The sequence below is a fragment of the Gymnogyps californianus genome, chromosome 2 (genome assembly GCF_018139145.2).
Source record: "Gymnogyps californianus isolate 813 chromosome 2, ASM1813914v2, whole genome shotgun sequence".
NCBI lineage: Eukaryota > Metazoa > Chordata > Aves > Accipitriformes > Cathartidae > Gymnogyps > Gymnogyps californianus.
In genome coordinates, this window is record NC_059472.1 from 157,183,521 (window position 1) to 157,199,031 (window position 15,511).

The following is a 15,511-nucleotide window of genomic DNA, read 5'->3' on the forward strand; positions in this document are numbered from 1 at the left end:
TATTCCTTCCCAGGAACAGGACTTTGCATTTCCCTTTGTTGAACTTCATGAGATTCCTGTTGGCACATTTCTCCAGCTTTTCAATGTGTCTCTGAACAGCAGAACACCCGGTCTGGTGTATCAACTACTCCTCCCGATGTGGCTGCAAAATTGCATGTACTCTTGTCTCCTCATCTAGGTCATTAATGAAGATGTTAAACAGTGTTGGCTCCAGTATTTACCTCTGGGGTACACCACTACTGACTTGTTGCCAGCTGGGCTTCATGTTCTGTCTTAACGCTCAAACATGTGCAGAAGGATGCATGTGTCAACTTCTGAAAATGCTACTGCAAGTCATATGGGTTTTTTTCTGTCCTCTTCTTCCATTTGGAAAATGTCTTGCTAACCTTAGTGCTATGTTTGAGTATTGCTACAGTCAAGGAAGCTTTTTGTATCATCCAACAAGGCTTTTTCAGTCAGTGCAGTATTCTGCTGTCACTTAGTTCACCCTTGCAATTTCTTCAGTGATCTGTTAATGGGAGTCTATTTTGGTAGGAAGTGAACTCTCTTATGCCTCTCTTTACCTGGCAAGTTGTGGTGGGTTGACCTTGGCTAGCTGCCAGGTGCTGACCAAGATGTTCTATCACTCCCCCTCCTAACTGGGCAGGAGACAGAAAATACGACAGGAAGCTCATGGGCTGAGATAAGGACAGGGAGATCACAGAGTATCTCGAGTTGGAAGGGACCCATAAGGATCATGGAGGATCCTTCTCCTCACAGGACTACCTAAAACTAAATCATATGGTGAAGAGCATCATCCAGATGTTCCTGGAACTCTGACAGGCTTGGTGCCGTGACTACTTCCCTGGGGAGCCTGGTCCAGTGACCGACCACCCTCTCCGTGAAGAACCTTTTCCTGATGTCCAGTCTGAACTTCCTCTGATGCAGCTTCATACCATTTCCATGTGTCCTATCACTGGTCACCAGAGAGAGATCAGCACTTCTCCCTCCACTGCCCGCCTTCAGGAAGCTGTAGACTGCGATGAGGTCACCCCTCAGCCTTCTCTTCTCTAAGCTGTACGAACCAAGATCACTCAGCAATTACTGTCATGGGCAAAACAGACTTGACTTGGGGAAATTTATTTAACTTATTGCCAATTAACAACAGAGCAGGATAATGAGAAATAAGAACAAATCTAAAAACACCTTCCCCCCACACCTCCCTTCTTCCTGGGCTCAACTTTACTCCCGAATTCTCTACCTCCTCCCCCCGAGTGGCGATGGGGAATGGGGGTTGCGGTCAGTTCATTACATGTTGTCTCTGCTGTTCCTTCCTGCTCACACTCTTCCGCTGCTCCAGTGTGGGGTTCCACCCATGGGAGACAGTTCTCCATGAACTTCTCCAATGCGAGTCCTTCCCTCGGGCTGCAGTTCCTCACAAACTGCTCCAGCGTGGGTCCCTTCCACAGGGTGCAGTCCTTCAGGAACAGACTGCTCCAGCGTGGGTCCCCTGCAGGGTCACAAGTCCTGCCACCAAACCTGTTCCAGCATGGGCTCTTCTCCATGGGGCCTCAGGTCCTGCCAGGAGCCTGCTCCAGTGTGGGCTCTCCATGGGGTGTCACCTTCGGGCATCCACCTGCTCTGGCGTGGGGTCCTCCACAGGATGCAGGTGGATATCTGCTCCACCGTGGACCTCCATGGGCTGCAGGGGGACAGCCTGCCTCACCATGGTCTTCCCCACGGGCTGCAGGGGAATCTCCGCTCCGGCGCCTGGAGCACCTCCTCCCCCTCCTTCTTCACTGACCTTGGCGTCTGCAGAGTTGTTTCTCTCACCTATTCTCACTCCTCTCTCCGGCTGCTGTTGCACAGCAGTTTTTCCCCCTTCTTAAATATGTTATCACAGAGGAGCTACCACCGTCGCTGATTGGCTCGGCCTTGGCCAGCGGCGGGTCCGTCTTGGAGCCAGCTGGCCTTGGCTCCATCGGACATAGGGGAAGCTTCTAGCAGCTTCTCACAGGAGCCACCCCTGTAGCCCCCCAGCTACCAAAACCTTGCCATGTAAACCCAATACACAAGTCAGTTGACATCCTTGAGGAAACTAGTTCAAAATAAAAGGGGAACCACAACCCATTCTGGAAAGACTGCAAGATAGGGTTTAGTTAAATTAGGTGTCTGAAACCAATTTAGACATCTACACAGGAGCCTAATCAGTACAGGTCCTGGGAAGGATTTAATTGATTAAATATAAGTGAATGACTTGTGCTACTTTAAATGACCTAAGTTGCCTCAGACATCGACATGGGGCTGGCACATAAAACACAGGATCTGTCATAGATCTCTGCCTTCTGGAAAACCATCTGAGTGTTTAAAATTGCTCTATGTTTAGGCAGTGGCATACTGCCCCTAGTCAACGGAGTCAACAGAACAATTCAGCTTCATAAAGCAGTTACTAAACAGCTAATCACCTGAATCACTCTCCAGGCAATTAACATTCTAGGGACTTAAACATCCAAATTTAGATGTCTTGGTTTGTGAGCTGAAATCCAAATTCAATATGTGAACTGCCAGTACAGATCCAGAATGGTAACTATCTGGGATTTTTCTAGCTCTGCAGACAGGAGATTAAGCGTCTTGAATTTAAAAGTATTCAAACCATTTTCCTGTTGCTATAAAACTATTGTACTTCCGTTGCAAGTCCTTCTGTTTGGGATTTTGCATCATGAGGGAGTTTAGTTTTAGTGACAACCCACCTCGTGTGTGTTCTCTAGTTTCCCTGCCTGGCTCGTTTCACTAATGGTAGATTTCTTGTAGCAACATGTCCAACATGCCCTCAGTATCTCTGCTGGACATTTTTCTTACATTCTGTGTCTATTTCTAAAATGCTAATAGTCATACCAAATATCAACATGATGTATGAATTGCCTTGAGATGAAACTGAACTCCTATGTATCAGGGCTAATATTCCCTTTAGTGCCTGCTGGCTTGTTCTACAGGTCCTAGGAAAAGTATACGTAATTCTTTTTAGAGTATACATCCCAGCGTGTAGCTCCATAGCGGCTTAAGCTGATGTAACTCCAGATTGCAATGATCTTGTGTTGTCATGGGCTAGCATTCTTATTTTCCTTTCCACAGTATAAATGCTCAAGCAGCTATGTCATGGGTTGATTGAAGGAGGTAGCCGATCAGTTTTTTTCCTAGTAAGATTATTTTTCAGCCAGATTAACTGCCTGGACTTGTTCATCATATGCGAGGATGAAGGGAAGGGGAGGGTCAGGAATGTGGTACCCTGGTTCTAGATCAGATTAAACTGATACAGAATTGCACATTTATGCTTCATTGCAAGATCAGGGAGTTGAGTTTTTCTGCCTTCCCAGACTGTGCTATTCAACACAGAGTAATATTTCTCAGTGGCTTATTTTCAGGCTGCTTTAGTGGAGTGATTCTCTGAATTTACATCTCTGTGTGATTTATGAAAATGTTCTTGTTCAGGCGGGGTTTCCAGTCAAACAGCTGGAAAGCCTTGCAGAGCATATATTATTGTGTTTTAGAGGTAGGCCTGTTCTACTCTCTTGTTCCTTGCTAACCTTCTGTGTGTGTATACAACTGACAAAGTCACAGGTACTATGTCCACAAGCACAGCAGTACCAGATGCCCAACACTCTGTTAATGCATTAACCCCGAAGATGACAAGTTTGCAATCTTATTCACCTATCACCAGTTTACCTCTCATGATACTGAGAAAGTTGATAACAGTAATTGTTTCAGATCCATTGATCACAAGCAGCAGATTAAATCAGAGGCACTTACTATAATTTTCAGGATCAGGGTCAATCTGTTGAAATCTAAGGCAAAAAAGAATTGGTTGAAAGCTACTTTGTGACTTTTCTTCATCTGTCTTGCTGCCAGGGTTGTAGAAGATGAGATGAGTTTGAGTTTGTCCTCATCTTTGCCTTGTTGAGGCAGGAGCTGTAGGTCAAGACTCCCTTGAGACCTTTTGGTTTGTCAGGGATGTTGATGGAAGAGTGCACCACTGGGACTCCAATATATGTATTATACCACCAAAGTTGGAGATAAGTGACTTTTTTTCGTTTGATTTTTTTTTTTCTTTCTTGGTAGAAGCTCTCATTGCCAACAGGAAGAATTCCATCAGACCTGTAGACAAGGATCTTGGCATTGTGTTTAGCCTTTAGGTCTTGATTTTTATGATCTTCTGAATGACTTCTTGACCTGAAGGCATTTAAGCTATCAGTTCCACTAAAGGGCAGTTTCTGCCTATATGCTTCCTTCCCTCTACCCCTACTCCAGCTCAAAGTGTGTCTGGCATTCTCAGCCTTATTTTCTCTATTTTGTCATAGGTCTGAACATAACTGTTGGTCCAGCTCTCAATGGAAGTGCCTTTGAACCTCTGCTAATTGTTCAGTGCACCTTTTGAACTTCTGCCCATGTGCTCTTTACTATTGCACTTCCTTATTAATTTTCCTGACTTATTTTTGGCTAGAAAGCTGACAGGTACAAAGGACCCTTACAACTGGGTGACTCACCCTTATGTATGATCAAACTTTTCAAAGTCTCAGAAGCTGAATGCCTTCACTTCATCTGTAAGATGAGCCACAGTGAGGCTGTTTGTACAGATACTGTGTAAAGCTCTGATTCCATGGGCAGATCTTGCTGATTCCGGAAGGGCAAGGGCTTATTTCCTCCATCCACAGCCTTTCACTGCCTTTTCGTGCAAAAATTCTGTTGCTCATCAGATTTGTCATCACCATTTCTGACTTGCTAAAATGGAAGAAAACTGATTCAGGAAAAAAACTGAATAGTTTTTTTCTGTTTTCATGAATTAAAGCAGCTCCAGGAGATTTTCAATATTACCTTTCTTGAGGCAACAGGAAAGGAATTGTCCTTCCTAATCAGAACATTTATTTTCCTCAGTGGCCCAGCTGTTCTCTGTGGCTTTGTTCAAAAATGTTTCTGTATCCAATGCTGGCAGAATTGTCATGCTATTTTATTTGTACCTTCATCATCATTACAGTGTCATCCTGGAATGATACTGCACTTGACAGAGCTCTGATGATGTGGCCTTGATGAGGGTCCTGAGTTGCACAGTCCCTTATCATTATGGAATACTACTTGAAGTCACACCAAAACAGAATGGACATTGAAAAAAATGCAGGCAGATATGTAATCCACATGTTTATTTGTTTTGCCTTTTCTCCACAGTATAAATAACAGTAATACTTGAATTCTGTTTAAAAATTAAGAATCTTAACTTTTTTTTTTCATGCAACGATCTCATCTATGCTTTTAAAAATTAAAGGTGTCATTTCTTTTGATCTTTAAGCTCTGTATTTACTGATTTTTGAGGTGGTTCTTAAATTGGGTATTCCTCTGGGGTTTGACTTCCCTTTTTTTTTCCTCTTTTCTCCTCCCAACAGGGAAGAAGATTCTTGAGCTTTTTGTTCAGCTGGAATGTAAACTTCATTAAAATGATACATGGAACTGTTAAAAACCAATTACAATTCTTTCCAAGGTATGCATCACAGTTAGAGTTCTTAATGATTGTTAAGATCTTGGCTAAAATCTTGTTTGTCTCACACTCTAAAATACCTAGTATATTGATAAAATATATCAGAATCCAGAGACCTTCAAATCTGCTGAATATAACCACCGTATTGTTTCAGCAACTTCATTTAATAGTTGCTCTGCACATGCCTATGTGTACAATTATAGGTATAGTAAAATGCTTATTTAGCATTAGCTAAAGCAAATGACTTTCATATAAACTGTGCTGCATTACTTGCAGTGTTTGTGTGAGAGTTGCAGGTCCATTTCTGCTTCTGTAAGGTGTTTTTATTTTTTCCTATGAGCAACCTCTAATTTAATTTGGTAAGATTCTATATAGAGACATTCTAATAAGAAGTGACTTGCAGGATCATAGCCTAATAACTTGGCTGATGCATGAAAAACGTGGATTTTTTTCCCTTTGATTATTCAGCGAAATATTACAGAAGTAATTCTTCATATTAAAATCAGAGGCTTTCTAATGCTTTCAGTTAGAATAATGTATACCTGTACATCTTTATAAAGAATTTAAGGCATTCATTGTGAGATAAATGATAAAACATCTGTGCTAATGTTTTGACTTTCCCACCATAAGAGATATTTCCTGGTTTTTTTAATAGTGCTTGGGTTCATTAATTAACAGTTAACTTTGTTTTTCCGTAATTATCAGTATGGACTTTCAAGATAATTTCTTCTTCTAAAAATAATGTTGATGCACAGAATTAAGAATAATATTGGTACTTATCAAAAGTTCATGTTGTTATCTTTATGAATTGTACATAGATATGGTTAGAATGCTTGCTTGAAAGTGTTTCCCATACGTTAATACAGATCCTTGATGGAATACATTTCAGAAGTTTACTTCAGGGCCTGGAAGAAGGTGTCAGGAGAATTCGTAGAGGTAATACTATGCTTGAAATTTCATTTGGATAGTTTTGAATTTCAAGGTGGAGAAGATACATGACTTTTGAACCTCAGAAAGGTTCCTAAGCAAGCCTTAAGGAATTATTTCCCTAAGCAAAGGACCTCTTCAGGGTTGTCAAGGAATAACAGCATGTCATGCTTTGAATGTTTGCCCACTGTGGTCAGCTTGGCTGCATTTAAACACCTTTAATTCTGCTGCTGAAATATTTGTTCACACAACTATGCATATACACAACGTTTTTCGTAAATATACTAGTTAGCTGAGTTATTGAAGCTTTTATTCAGTATGTGCAAGTCTATATATTTGATAGCTTAAATATTTATCTAGTTTTTGTGGATTTCCATGGAGATGATCAAAAGCATAATTATATCACAACAATGCTACAGCCAAATTTCAGATACCAAATAATTCTTATTTACTATGTGGAGGTGCTTTTGTATTCCAAACTTGATTCTGAGAATAAGATTAATTTTATATTCTGAAATTTTTAAAATCAGTTTAAGCAGACAGAGGCCCCTAGTGTGGAAAAATTTGGGCCAAGCAGAAGCCAAGTAAGAAATAATATCAAAGACTGTTTTCAGTTGTTTGTTTTAGAGAAAAATATAAGTTGTTGCACAGCCTACGGTACTTGTTATTGTTTTACTGTGTTAACAGTAGCATGTATGTGTTTTTACTGCAGATACTTGAGCATAACTGCATTCAGGATTTCATGCATCATGGAATTCATCTTCCCAGAAGTTCTTCTGTTCATTCTAAAGTTAGAGAGGTAAGTTCCTATAAAGCATGATGTGAGCTAGTAGCATCAGAATCAGATCAGTTACTATAAAGTGGAAAATTTCCATTTCATACTAAAATACTATATTAGGTCTGGCTGGAATGGAATTACTTTTCTTCATAGCAGCCCGTATGGTGCTGTGTTTTGGATTTGTTGACTAAAACATTGTTGATAACACCGATGTTTTGGCTGTTGCTGAGCAGTACTTGCATGGTGTCAAGGCTTTCTCTTCCCTACTCTCTTTCCCTAGGGAGTAGGCTGGGGATGAGCAACAAATTGGGAGGGTCATCGCTGAGACAGCTGACCCAAACTGACCAAAGGGATATTACATGCTATATAACGTCATGCTCAGCAATAAAAACTGAGGGAAAGTGGATTTTGGGGAGGTAGCCATTGCTTGGAGACTGGCTGGAAAGTGGATTCTGAGGAGGTAGCCATTGTTTAGAGACTGGCTGGGCATTGGTCTGCTTGTGGGAGGTGGTGAGTGATTGCATTTGCATCACTTGTTTTGGGTTTCTTTTGTCCTCTTTCCTTCACTTATTAAACTGTCTTTATCTCAACCCATGCGTTTTCTTCCTTTTCTCTTCCAGTTCTCGCCCCTACCTTACTGGGCGGAGTGAGTGAGTGGCTGTGTGGTGCTTAGCTGGTGACTAGGGCCAACCCATAAATACTTACTTAAAAAATAGCATATTCTGAGAAAAAATATTAGAACAAATTTTAGGAGGAACCTGCTTACAGTTTTGCACCAGATCTGTCTTTGGTGCTCAACAATAGAAATATCAGGGCATTTTCCAGAGTGCCAGGAACAGGTTTTGCTGTCTGTTGTCTAAGCTTTTGTTTACCTAGAGAATAGATCTTTCTATAGCCTATCACAGGGACAAAAAGTCATAAGCTCCTTGAGGCCAATTTAGTAGATGGGTCTGGAACTAAACTTGTTTTTTCTTTTTGTTATATATGGGGGTTTTGTATATATGTTCATAGGGAAAAGCCTTGATTCAGTTACAGATTCTAGTTGTCTGTCTGTGGCTTTTATTCGTGAGCAAAACATTTGAAGCAAAATGAGAAGTGCACAAAGCTTTTTAAGACAAGGCATTTGTATTTGATCTATGCCCCTTCACCTCCCATGCTTTCCCCCAAATATATAGATGCTGGAGTGTATAGTATGTGCAATATATAGCTTGATACACCAGTATACAATCCTATATTGGGGGTTTTTATTTGTTTTGGTTTCGTTTTTTGGGTTTTGTTTTGTTTTTTATCAAATGTAAATAGATTCGCATATCTATAGTGGATTCCCTTGTCCTCTGATTCCTGATTGATGGAGTAGGCTTTTGGCAGGGCATTTCATGTTTTTCAGACTCAGAAGCTTATGATCTTGAAAGAGGACAGTGATGTAAATAAATCTGTCTTTGAGTTGCGAGGGCAGTGGGTCTCGGAATACATTTGAATGACGCATTCTTTTTCAATATGCAAGAATTTGATTCAAAATGGTACTTCATAATCCAGAAGTTCCTGTAGCAATTACGAGAGTAACCAACCACAGTCATTCACTTGAGCAAAGTTTGGGCTATTTTATTGAAAGAGTGGGGAGGGAGGGGAAAGCAACACGTACAACTCTTCGTTCTGAATTCAAAGTTTTGATTATAAAACCTATGTCCATTTTGCAAATATCTGATACTCACTGTTCTAATGAAATCTATTAGAAAACAGTACCAATTTGCCATTAATCCTGGGTTAGATCCATTGTTCTCATGTAGAAATAAGAGCTACATAGTCTCTTATAAATTATATCATGTCTTTACTTCAGTATATTTCAAAACCAGAGAAAAGGGATTCTTCCACTATAGCATTGTTTCTGTAGATGCTATTCACAGGCTTCCCTGTGGAGCTGTAGCTGTGAATACCTGAAGTATTGACCACTAGAGGGTCAACTTCTTTTCAAACTGGCCAGTGTTTTGGGTGGAGAAATTACTTCATATCAAGTTACATGATGTTCTTTCTCATATTCTGCTCTGGTCTTCTACTTTCATTTTTTGTCTGCATAATTCAGGTACAAAAATAAAAGGAGCTTTAGCTAACTAAGCACAGTTCTGAGTCACAAGGAGTGCTGATACTTGCTTTTCATCAATGCATACAAAATGTATTAAGTTTGTAGATTTTTATTTGGATAACTCCAGTTACCAAATAATGTTCCTTTGTTCTTAACAGAGAAATGGCTTATTTATCTGTAGTTGATAATTACATGGTTTTAAAGTATTTCTGCCAGTTACTTTAAAAATAGAGTTTTTTACTGTAACAAAAAATGAGTGGTTGCTGTGAAACTGACTCTAGACATGATTTTATTTCTCAGTTGTAGATCTTTATATAGATTTATTGAATCTATAAAGTTATAAAATGGGATATTTATTAGATGTATTTCTTTTTTTATGATTTTTGAGACTTTTTAATAAAATATAGGGTCAATTAATATGTCTAGTTTTATCATTTTCCATAGTATGGAAAACTCTTTGGTCTTACATAAATAATGAAATGAGAGAACTCCTGCACACTTCTTGAATGTAGAAAGTACTGTTAAAAATGGTTTTTGGGATTGGTTTGTTTGTTTTTCTCAGATGCTGAGTTATTTTCATAAACAAAGTAAAGTTCGTCAAGGAGTTGAAGAAATGCTCTATAGATTGTATCAGCCTATCCTTTGGAGAGCACTGAAGGTAATTATCCTTTTCAGAAAATAGGACTGTCTTTCTGCAACTACTAAATTTTGGGTCCCTCCCACATGTTCTGTTTTTAATAATTGCTTTTAAAATAAAATGGCTATGGGGAAAAAAAAAATCAGTGTGTTCAGCATTCCAGCTGTAGCAGAGTAACTTTGCAAACTGTAATTAGGCATAGTTTGCACAACAATATTCTAATTTGTTAATATAATTTACTTCTATAATTCAGTTTTGTTTACAGGTACGCAGAGTGCTTTCCAGAATGGCAGTAGACAGTGGGACTAACACTAAGTTTGGTATTCTCATCTTCTTCTCAATTCAGGAATTTTGTGTAATCTTATACTTTGTTTTCCAAGATTTTTATGGAATGATCAGTGTTTTATTGATCAAAGCCAGAAATGTTCAGAGGATGATTTAGTCTCACCTTCTGATTAATTACCAGCCTTAGAATACAGCTCAGTTAATTTATCAGAGTATTATTTTAGAAAACCTTATATTCTAGTTTGATTGTATGTACAGACATTCATGCTATTGATGTGCTTTTAGTCAAGCATTCAGAATGAAATTTCTGACTTCTAGTACTTTTAAGGTAAGTGTGTATGTCTTCCTGTGGATTGCATGCACAGACTAAAGGGTACCTTCTGCAGTTTACCTGCTCAGTTACACTCTGTGATTAAGATGAGCCAAGCTTCCTTCTTTGTGAACAGCTTTTATTTTGTCTGAGGTTATGAAATTCCTTCAGTGAGAGCATACGCATACCATTTGTTACAGCCAAATTAAGTGCTGTTAAACATTTACTGAAGTTTTATTTACTGATTGGTCATATAGCATCTTCTCTAGCCACGAGAGAAGTATTTAAAAACTCTTGAAGTTGAACGTATTTAAAAACAACTTAAAAAGTTGTTTAAAATGGATTTTATGAGTTACAGGAAGGAGTTGAGAGCTGTTTGGTTTCAATAGAACGCTATGGTAAAAGTGGGAAGATGGACAGACTCATCGCGAGAGCAGTATCTTGTTTGGTCTTACATTAAGGGTTGGATCCTATCCCTTTAGAATTAATATAAAGAAGGATCCTTCTAGATGAAACATATATGTTTTCAGTGCAAAAGAATAGTAGCTACAAAGCATGGCTTTCTTTAATTTGTACATTTCTCTCTCTAAAAAGAATAGGGTTTTTAATTGATTTTTGATAGCATAGCAAAATTCCTGACTAGTGTCTCAGAAACAGTTTCAGAGTGGTTAGCAAAACATGGTATTCCATTCTTAAAGGAGTTGCTATCTGTAAATGGAGGCTAGTAGTTCACTTTCGAAAGCCCAGGACTCAACTCAAATATAAGATTAAAGTACTTCAGAGGAACATTCTGTCAAACCTTATTAAATCTGCATAGATTTGTTTGGAGGAATGTAACAGAAAGGTTTGGCTTGAGGAAGAAAGGTTAATTATTGATTTGCAGCAAGACAGTGGGAGAAATTCCTAATTCCAGAAGTGGTTCAAATTTTTAATAGCTGCTATTCATAATTTTCACATCACTGATGGTTCCATTGCTAGAACAAATCTGAATTTTAGGAAGTTTTTTGGGGTGTTTGGTTGGTTGGTTGGGGTTTTCTTGTTGGTTTTTGGTTGGGTTTTTTTGTTTTGTTTTTATCTTGACAGCTTCTACATATGTAGTTAATCACTTTAAGTTTAGACGTTAACAGGCATATCAAATAGATCATGGAGAATTTATTTTAATACAGCAAAATAATCCAACTGTTGTGAACATGGATTTCAGAATGGTAAAGGGAGGATTGTAAAAAATTGAATGCAGCAATTGTAGGAATCATGTAATAATTCAGTGCAAGGAAAGATTCTGAATTCCAAATGATTCAGTATCATATTTGTGATTGGTGAAAGGAAATATGTGACTGAACATCAAAATTTGGCAATTTATTTTTGGATAGACCACTGTCTTGCTGTGTGACTTTTGTATAGTTAATTTTTCTTTTTCATATAGTACTGCTGAAGTATTTGGCATTTTTAAGATAACTGTTGCTGTGACTCAGAATCACTAGTAGTTTAAGATACAGAACTGAGGAGGGAAGCTTATAATTATCCTTATTGGTATGGACTCTACACCAAAGCTTGAAATAGTTTAATTTTAGATAACCAGTTTGATGCTCCTATTTTAACCAGTGTGCAAATCCCTAATTTATTATAGTGAAGAACAAATCTTGTTCTAGAACACTGGCTACAAAACAGAAAGGGAACTCATAGAAGGACCTCTTTACCCCTCCTTATTGCAGAAAGGAAAAATCAGTTGTAAGAATACAAAGGATTCCAGAACTGTTCGTGTTGAAACTACTTGATTTCATGTCTGAAATCTTTAAAATGAGAACACATATTTGTAATGCATAGTTCTCTGTTTCTTCTTAAATTGCTTGTTTTGCAAATACTTAGATCGCACAAGCTTCCTTTGTGGCTTTTACCTACACATATTTTATAAGCCTTTATGCAACTTTAAGTTTTTATAATATAAGCCCTTATGTAACTTCTTCATTTTTTTTCATGTCTTTATTATGAAAAGTAAGTCTCATGCAAACATAGCAGAGATAGTTGTGCAGTGATTGGTTATTAGTATAAGAAGCTATATAAATTTAAAAATATGGATATTTATTGTGAGATAAATAGTGATTAAGCTATTTCTTATCAAGCTCAAAAAGTCAAGAACCACTCCTCCAGGAATTCAAGCTGTTGAAGGACGTGATTGCTTTAAAGTGGCGTGTTTGGTTGGTTTTTTTTTAACATCCCACACTTTTAAACTATTTCTGGGGAAAAATAGTGTTTTAAATAATTGGAAGTGAATTTCAGGACCTGTAAGACCAGATGAAACTTAAAAGAAAGCTCTGAAAATTAACTGAACAAAAATATTAAAGTATTGTTTAAAAAGGTTCTGAAAGTTCCTCAGAATTGTACAAGCACAAAGGTAAAGAAACATTAGTCATTTAAATAACTGCAGGCTCCTCTTGCATGGAAAAGTCAGTGTGGAATAAAATAGAACATGAATTTAAAGTCCTAGGTTCTACCTCTGTGAAGACATTTACTCTATTACGAGCTTGAATATGCAAATACATTTGGGATAAATTCCAATTAATTAAAGGCAGGAATTTAAACTGTGGGTACTCAGTTCAGAATTAAAGTGAGCTTAATGGAATTCAGTGTCATGCACTTAGAAAGTTTATGAAAATTAACTTTCTGGAATGGCCATGGTAGACAAGGTCTAGGTTATTGCACAAAAACATACTTGAATTAATTTTCACATGAAATATTAGTGCAGAAGAGCTATTTCACCCTGAATTCACATATTAGCTTGTTATGCATTAATTCTTCAATATAGACAAGCTCAAAGTTAAAGGATTTTCTACAGCTTTGTAGAATTGAATTAAGAATTATAATCTTTTCACTTTTAGACTGTTTGTATTATCCATGATAAATAAAGTAAAACACAAATCCCTAACTAAAGAATGTATATATGGACTTTATTTGCCTTTGTAGTCTTAAATTTAGAATTGCTATTAATTTTGTTGACTCAAAGAATTTGGAATTTTTTGGTTCTACCCAGAGATGTGACCCACCATATGAGGATCAGTCCAGAAGGGAAATACAAAATAAATTGTAAATGAAGTAATTGTTGCTTATTTCTTTTGTGTTTTTCTGGTTTAATTTGCCATTAGTTTATTCAGTTCTAAATATTGCATGGTCATCCGTGTTTTTCTTTTCCCTGCCTTTGATCTGAATGTCTCTTATGACAAGGGAAGAAGAAAATTGGATGATTAGAATAATCAGGATGTTCCCTGAACTGTCTCTTATTGTGCTGTTAGAATTAAGCCTACTTTGCTTGGTTTATTACACTGTATATATATAGTCTCATATATATATACACACACACACACACATTTGTTTGTTTTAACTTGGACCCAAAATCTGAACAAAATTCTTCCTTCCAAGAGAAGTCAGCACAGGCCCTTATCATTGCACTGCTGTCTTTGATAAATAAAATGTAGTCTGATGGTTAGATTTCGGGTTTCTCCCTGAGGTGCCTTGAATTTCATCTTTTCTTCATTTCATTGCCTGCTCTTTTTCTATCCTCTAAGAGTCCACAGGGCCAATTATTTTTCACTGAATGAGTGTCTAAATATACACTTTTTAAATTTTTCTTTGCATTTGGGGCTCTACAACCAGTGAAATATATAGTATAAGACACTGAAAACTATTACAAATGGTAAAATGTCTGAGGGTTATAAGGCTTCCTTTAGATTTTTGATGAGCTGCCTGGAGCTCAGAACATGGTCCTATTACTTATGTGCATAGATGCAGAACTGAATATGTTTATGTTGGATAAGTTACTCTCCAGGCTTGCTGGTACTTAATTTCTAAATACTGTTTTCTTGAAGAAACAGGCTAGAGCTTTTCAATTAAATCACCTGTCTCTTGACAGGCAATTTAATTAATTCAATCTGCTTGAATTCAAGATTCTTGTGTTTTGAAGTGGAGCTTTAAGGTGACCAAGAGAAATCCCAACTGCTTTTAATTTATTCAGCATTACAGAAACTCTGACTGTGACTCTTCAGGGTCATTGAAGTTGATATGCTTTGAAAGCTGATTGTACTGTTAACTCAGGTTTTACTGAATGGGCAGAAATGTAAGGTAAAGAAAATAAAAATAATATTTTACTGTAAGTTCTTCCATACATTTAAAAATTCATCTCTTCCATCTACTTAATTAAAAACACTAACTTGCTAAAGGTGTTTGGAGACCAGTATTTGACAGGATATGCCTTTTGATATTAACAGTCTGTACTTACTGAAAAAATATTTTTTCCTTCATTTTAACAGGCCAGAAACTCAGAAGTTCGATCAAATGCAGCATTTTTGTTTGTTGATGCTTTTCCTGTTCGTGATCCCAGTTTTAACACTGAAGACATGGACAATGAAATTCAGAAACAGTTTGAAGAACTTTTTGTAAGTTTCAATGAAACTAAAATGTTAAAAATGAAACTTTCATCAAAGCTAACTCAAAAATCAGCTGTTGAGGCAATTAAAATTTATGGAATTTCTGGATAGTATTCATAGGGAAATACAGGCCTGTGAAGCAGAAAATACAAAAAGAAACTAATATTTTAAATTTCTGTAGTATGTTGACAACAGATGACATGCACCATTTTCAACTCTGAAAAGGAAATATTTGGGATTGTTATTCATTAATCTGTGAATGAAAGATGCTTTTGAAAGACTAGATGCATGAGTAATGGATATTGATCATAGAATCATAGAATCACAGAATGGTTTGGGTTGGAAGGGACCTTAAAAGATCATCTGGTTCCAACCCCCCTGCCATGGGCATGGACACCTTCCACTAGACCAGGTCGCTCAAAGCCCCATCCAACCTGGCCTTGAACACTTCCAGGGATGGGGCATCCACAACTTCTCTGGGTAACCTCTTCCAGTGCCTCACCACCCTCACAGTAAAGAACTTCTTCCTTACATCTAATCTAAATCTTCCCTCTTTCAGTTTAAAGCCATTAC

At 37.7% G+C, this 15,511-nt stretch overlaps 1 protein-coding gene across 2 annotated transcripts in view; it reads left to right on the top strand.

Annotated features, from left to right (window-relative positions):
• The window catches only part of NCAPG2 (non-SMC condensin II complex subunit G2), a 53,484-nt gene that overhangs the window by 10,341 nt on the left and 27,632 nt on the right, over positions 1–15,511 (top strand). For both annotated transcript variants that reach the window (XM_050891258.1, XM_050891259.1), the window contains exons 7-11: positions 5,412–5,506; positions 6,370–6,439; positions 7,143–7,229; positions 9,851–9,946; positions 14,822–14,947. In XM_050891258.1, the coding sequence (XP_050747215.1) occupies positions 5,412–5,506; positions 6,370–6,439; positions 7,143–7,229; positions 9,851–9,946; positions 14,822–14,947 (474 nt within the window). The remainder of the gene's footprint in view (positions 1–5,411; positions 5,507–6,369; positions 6,440–7,142; positions 7,230–9,850; positions 9,947–14,821; positions 14,948–15,511) is intronic.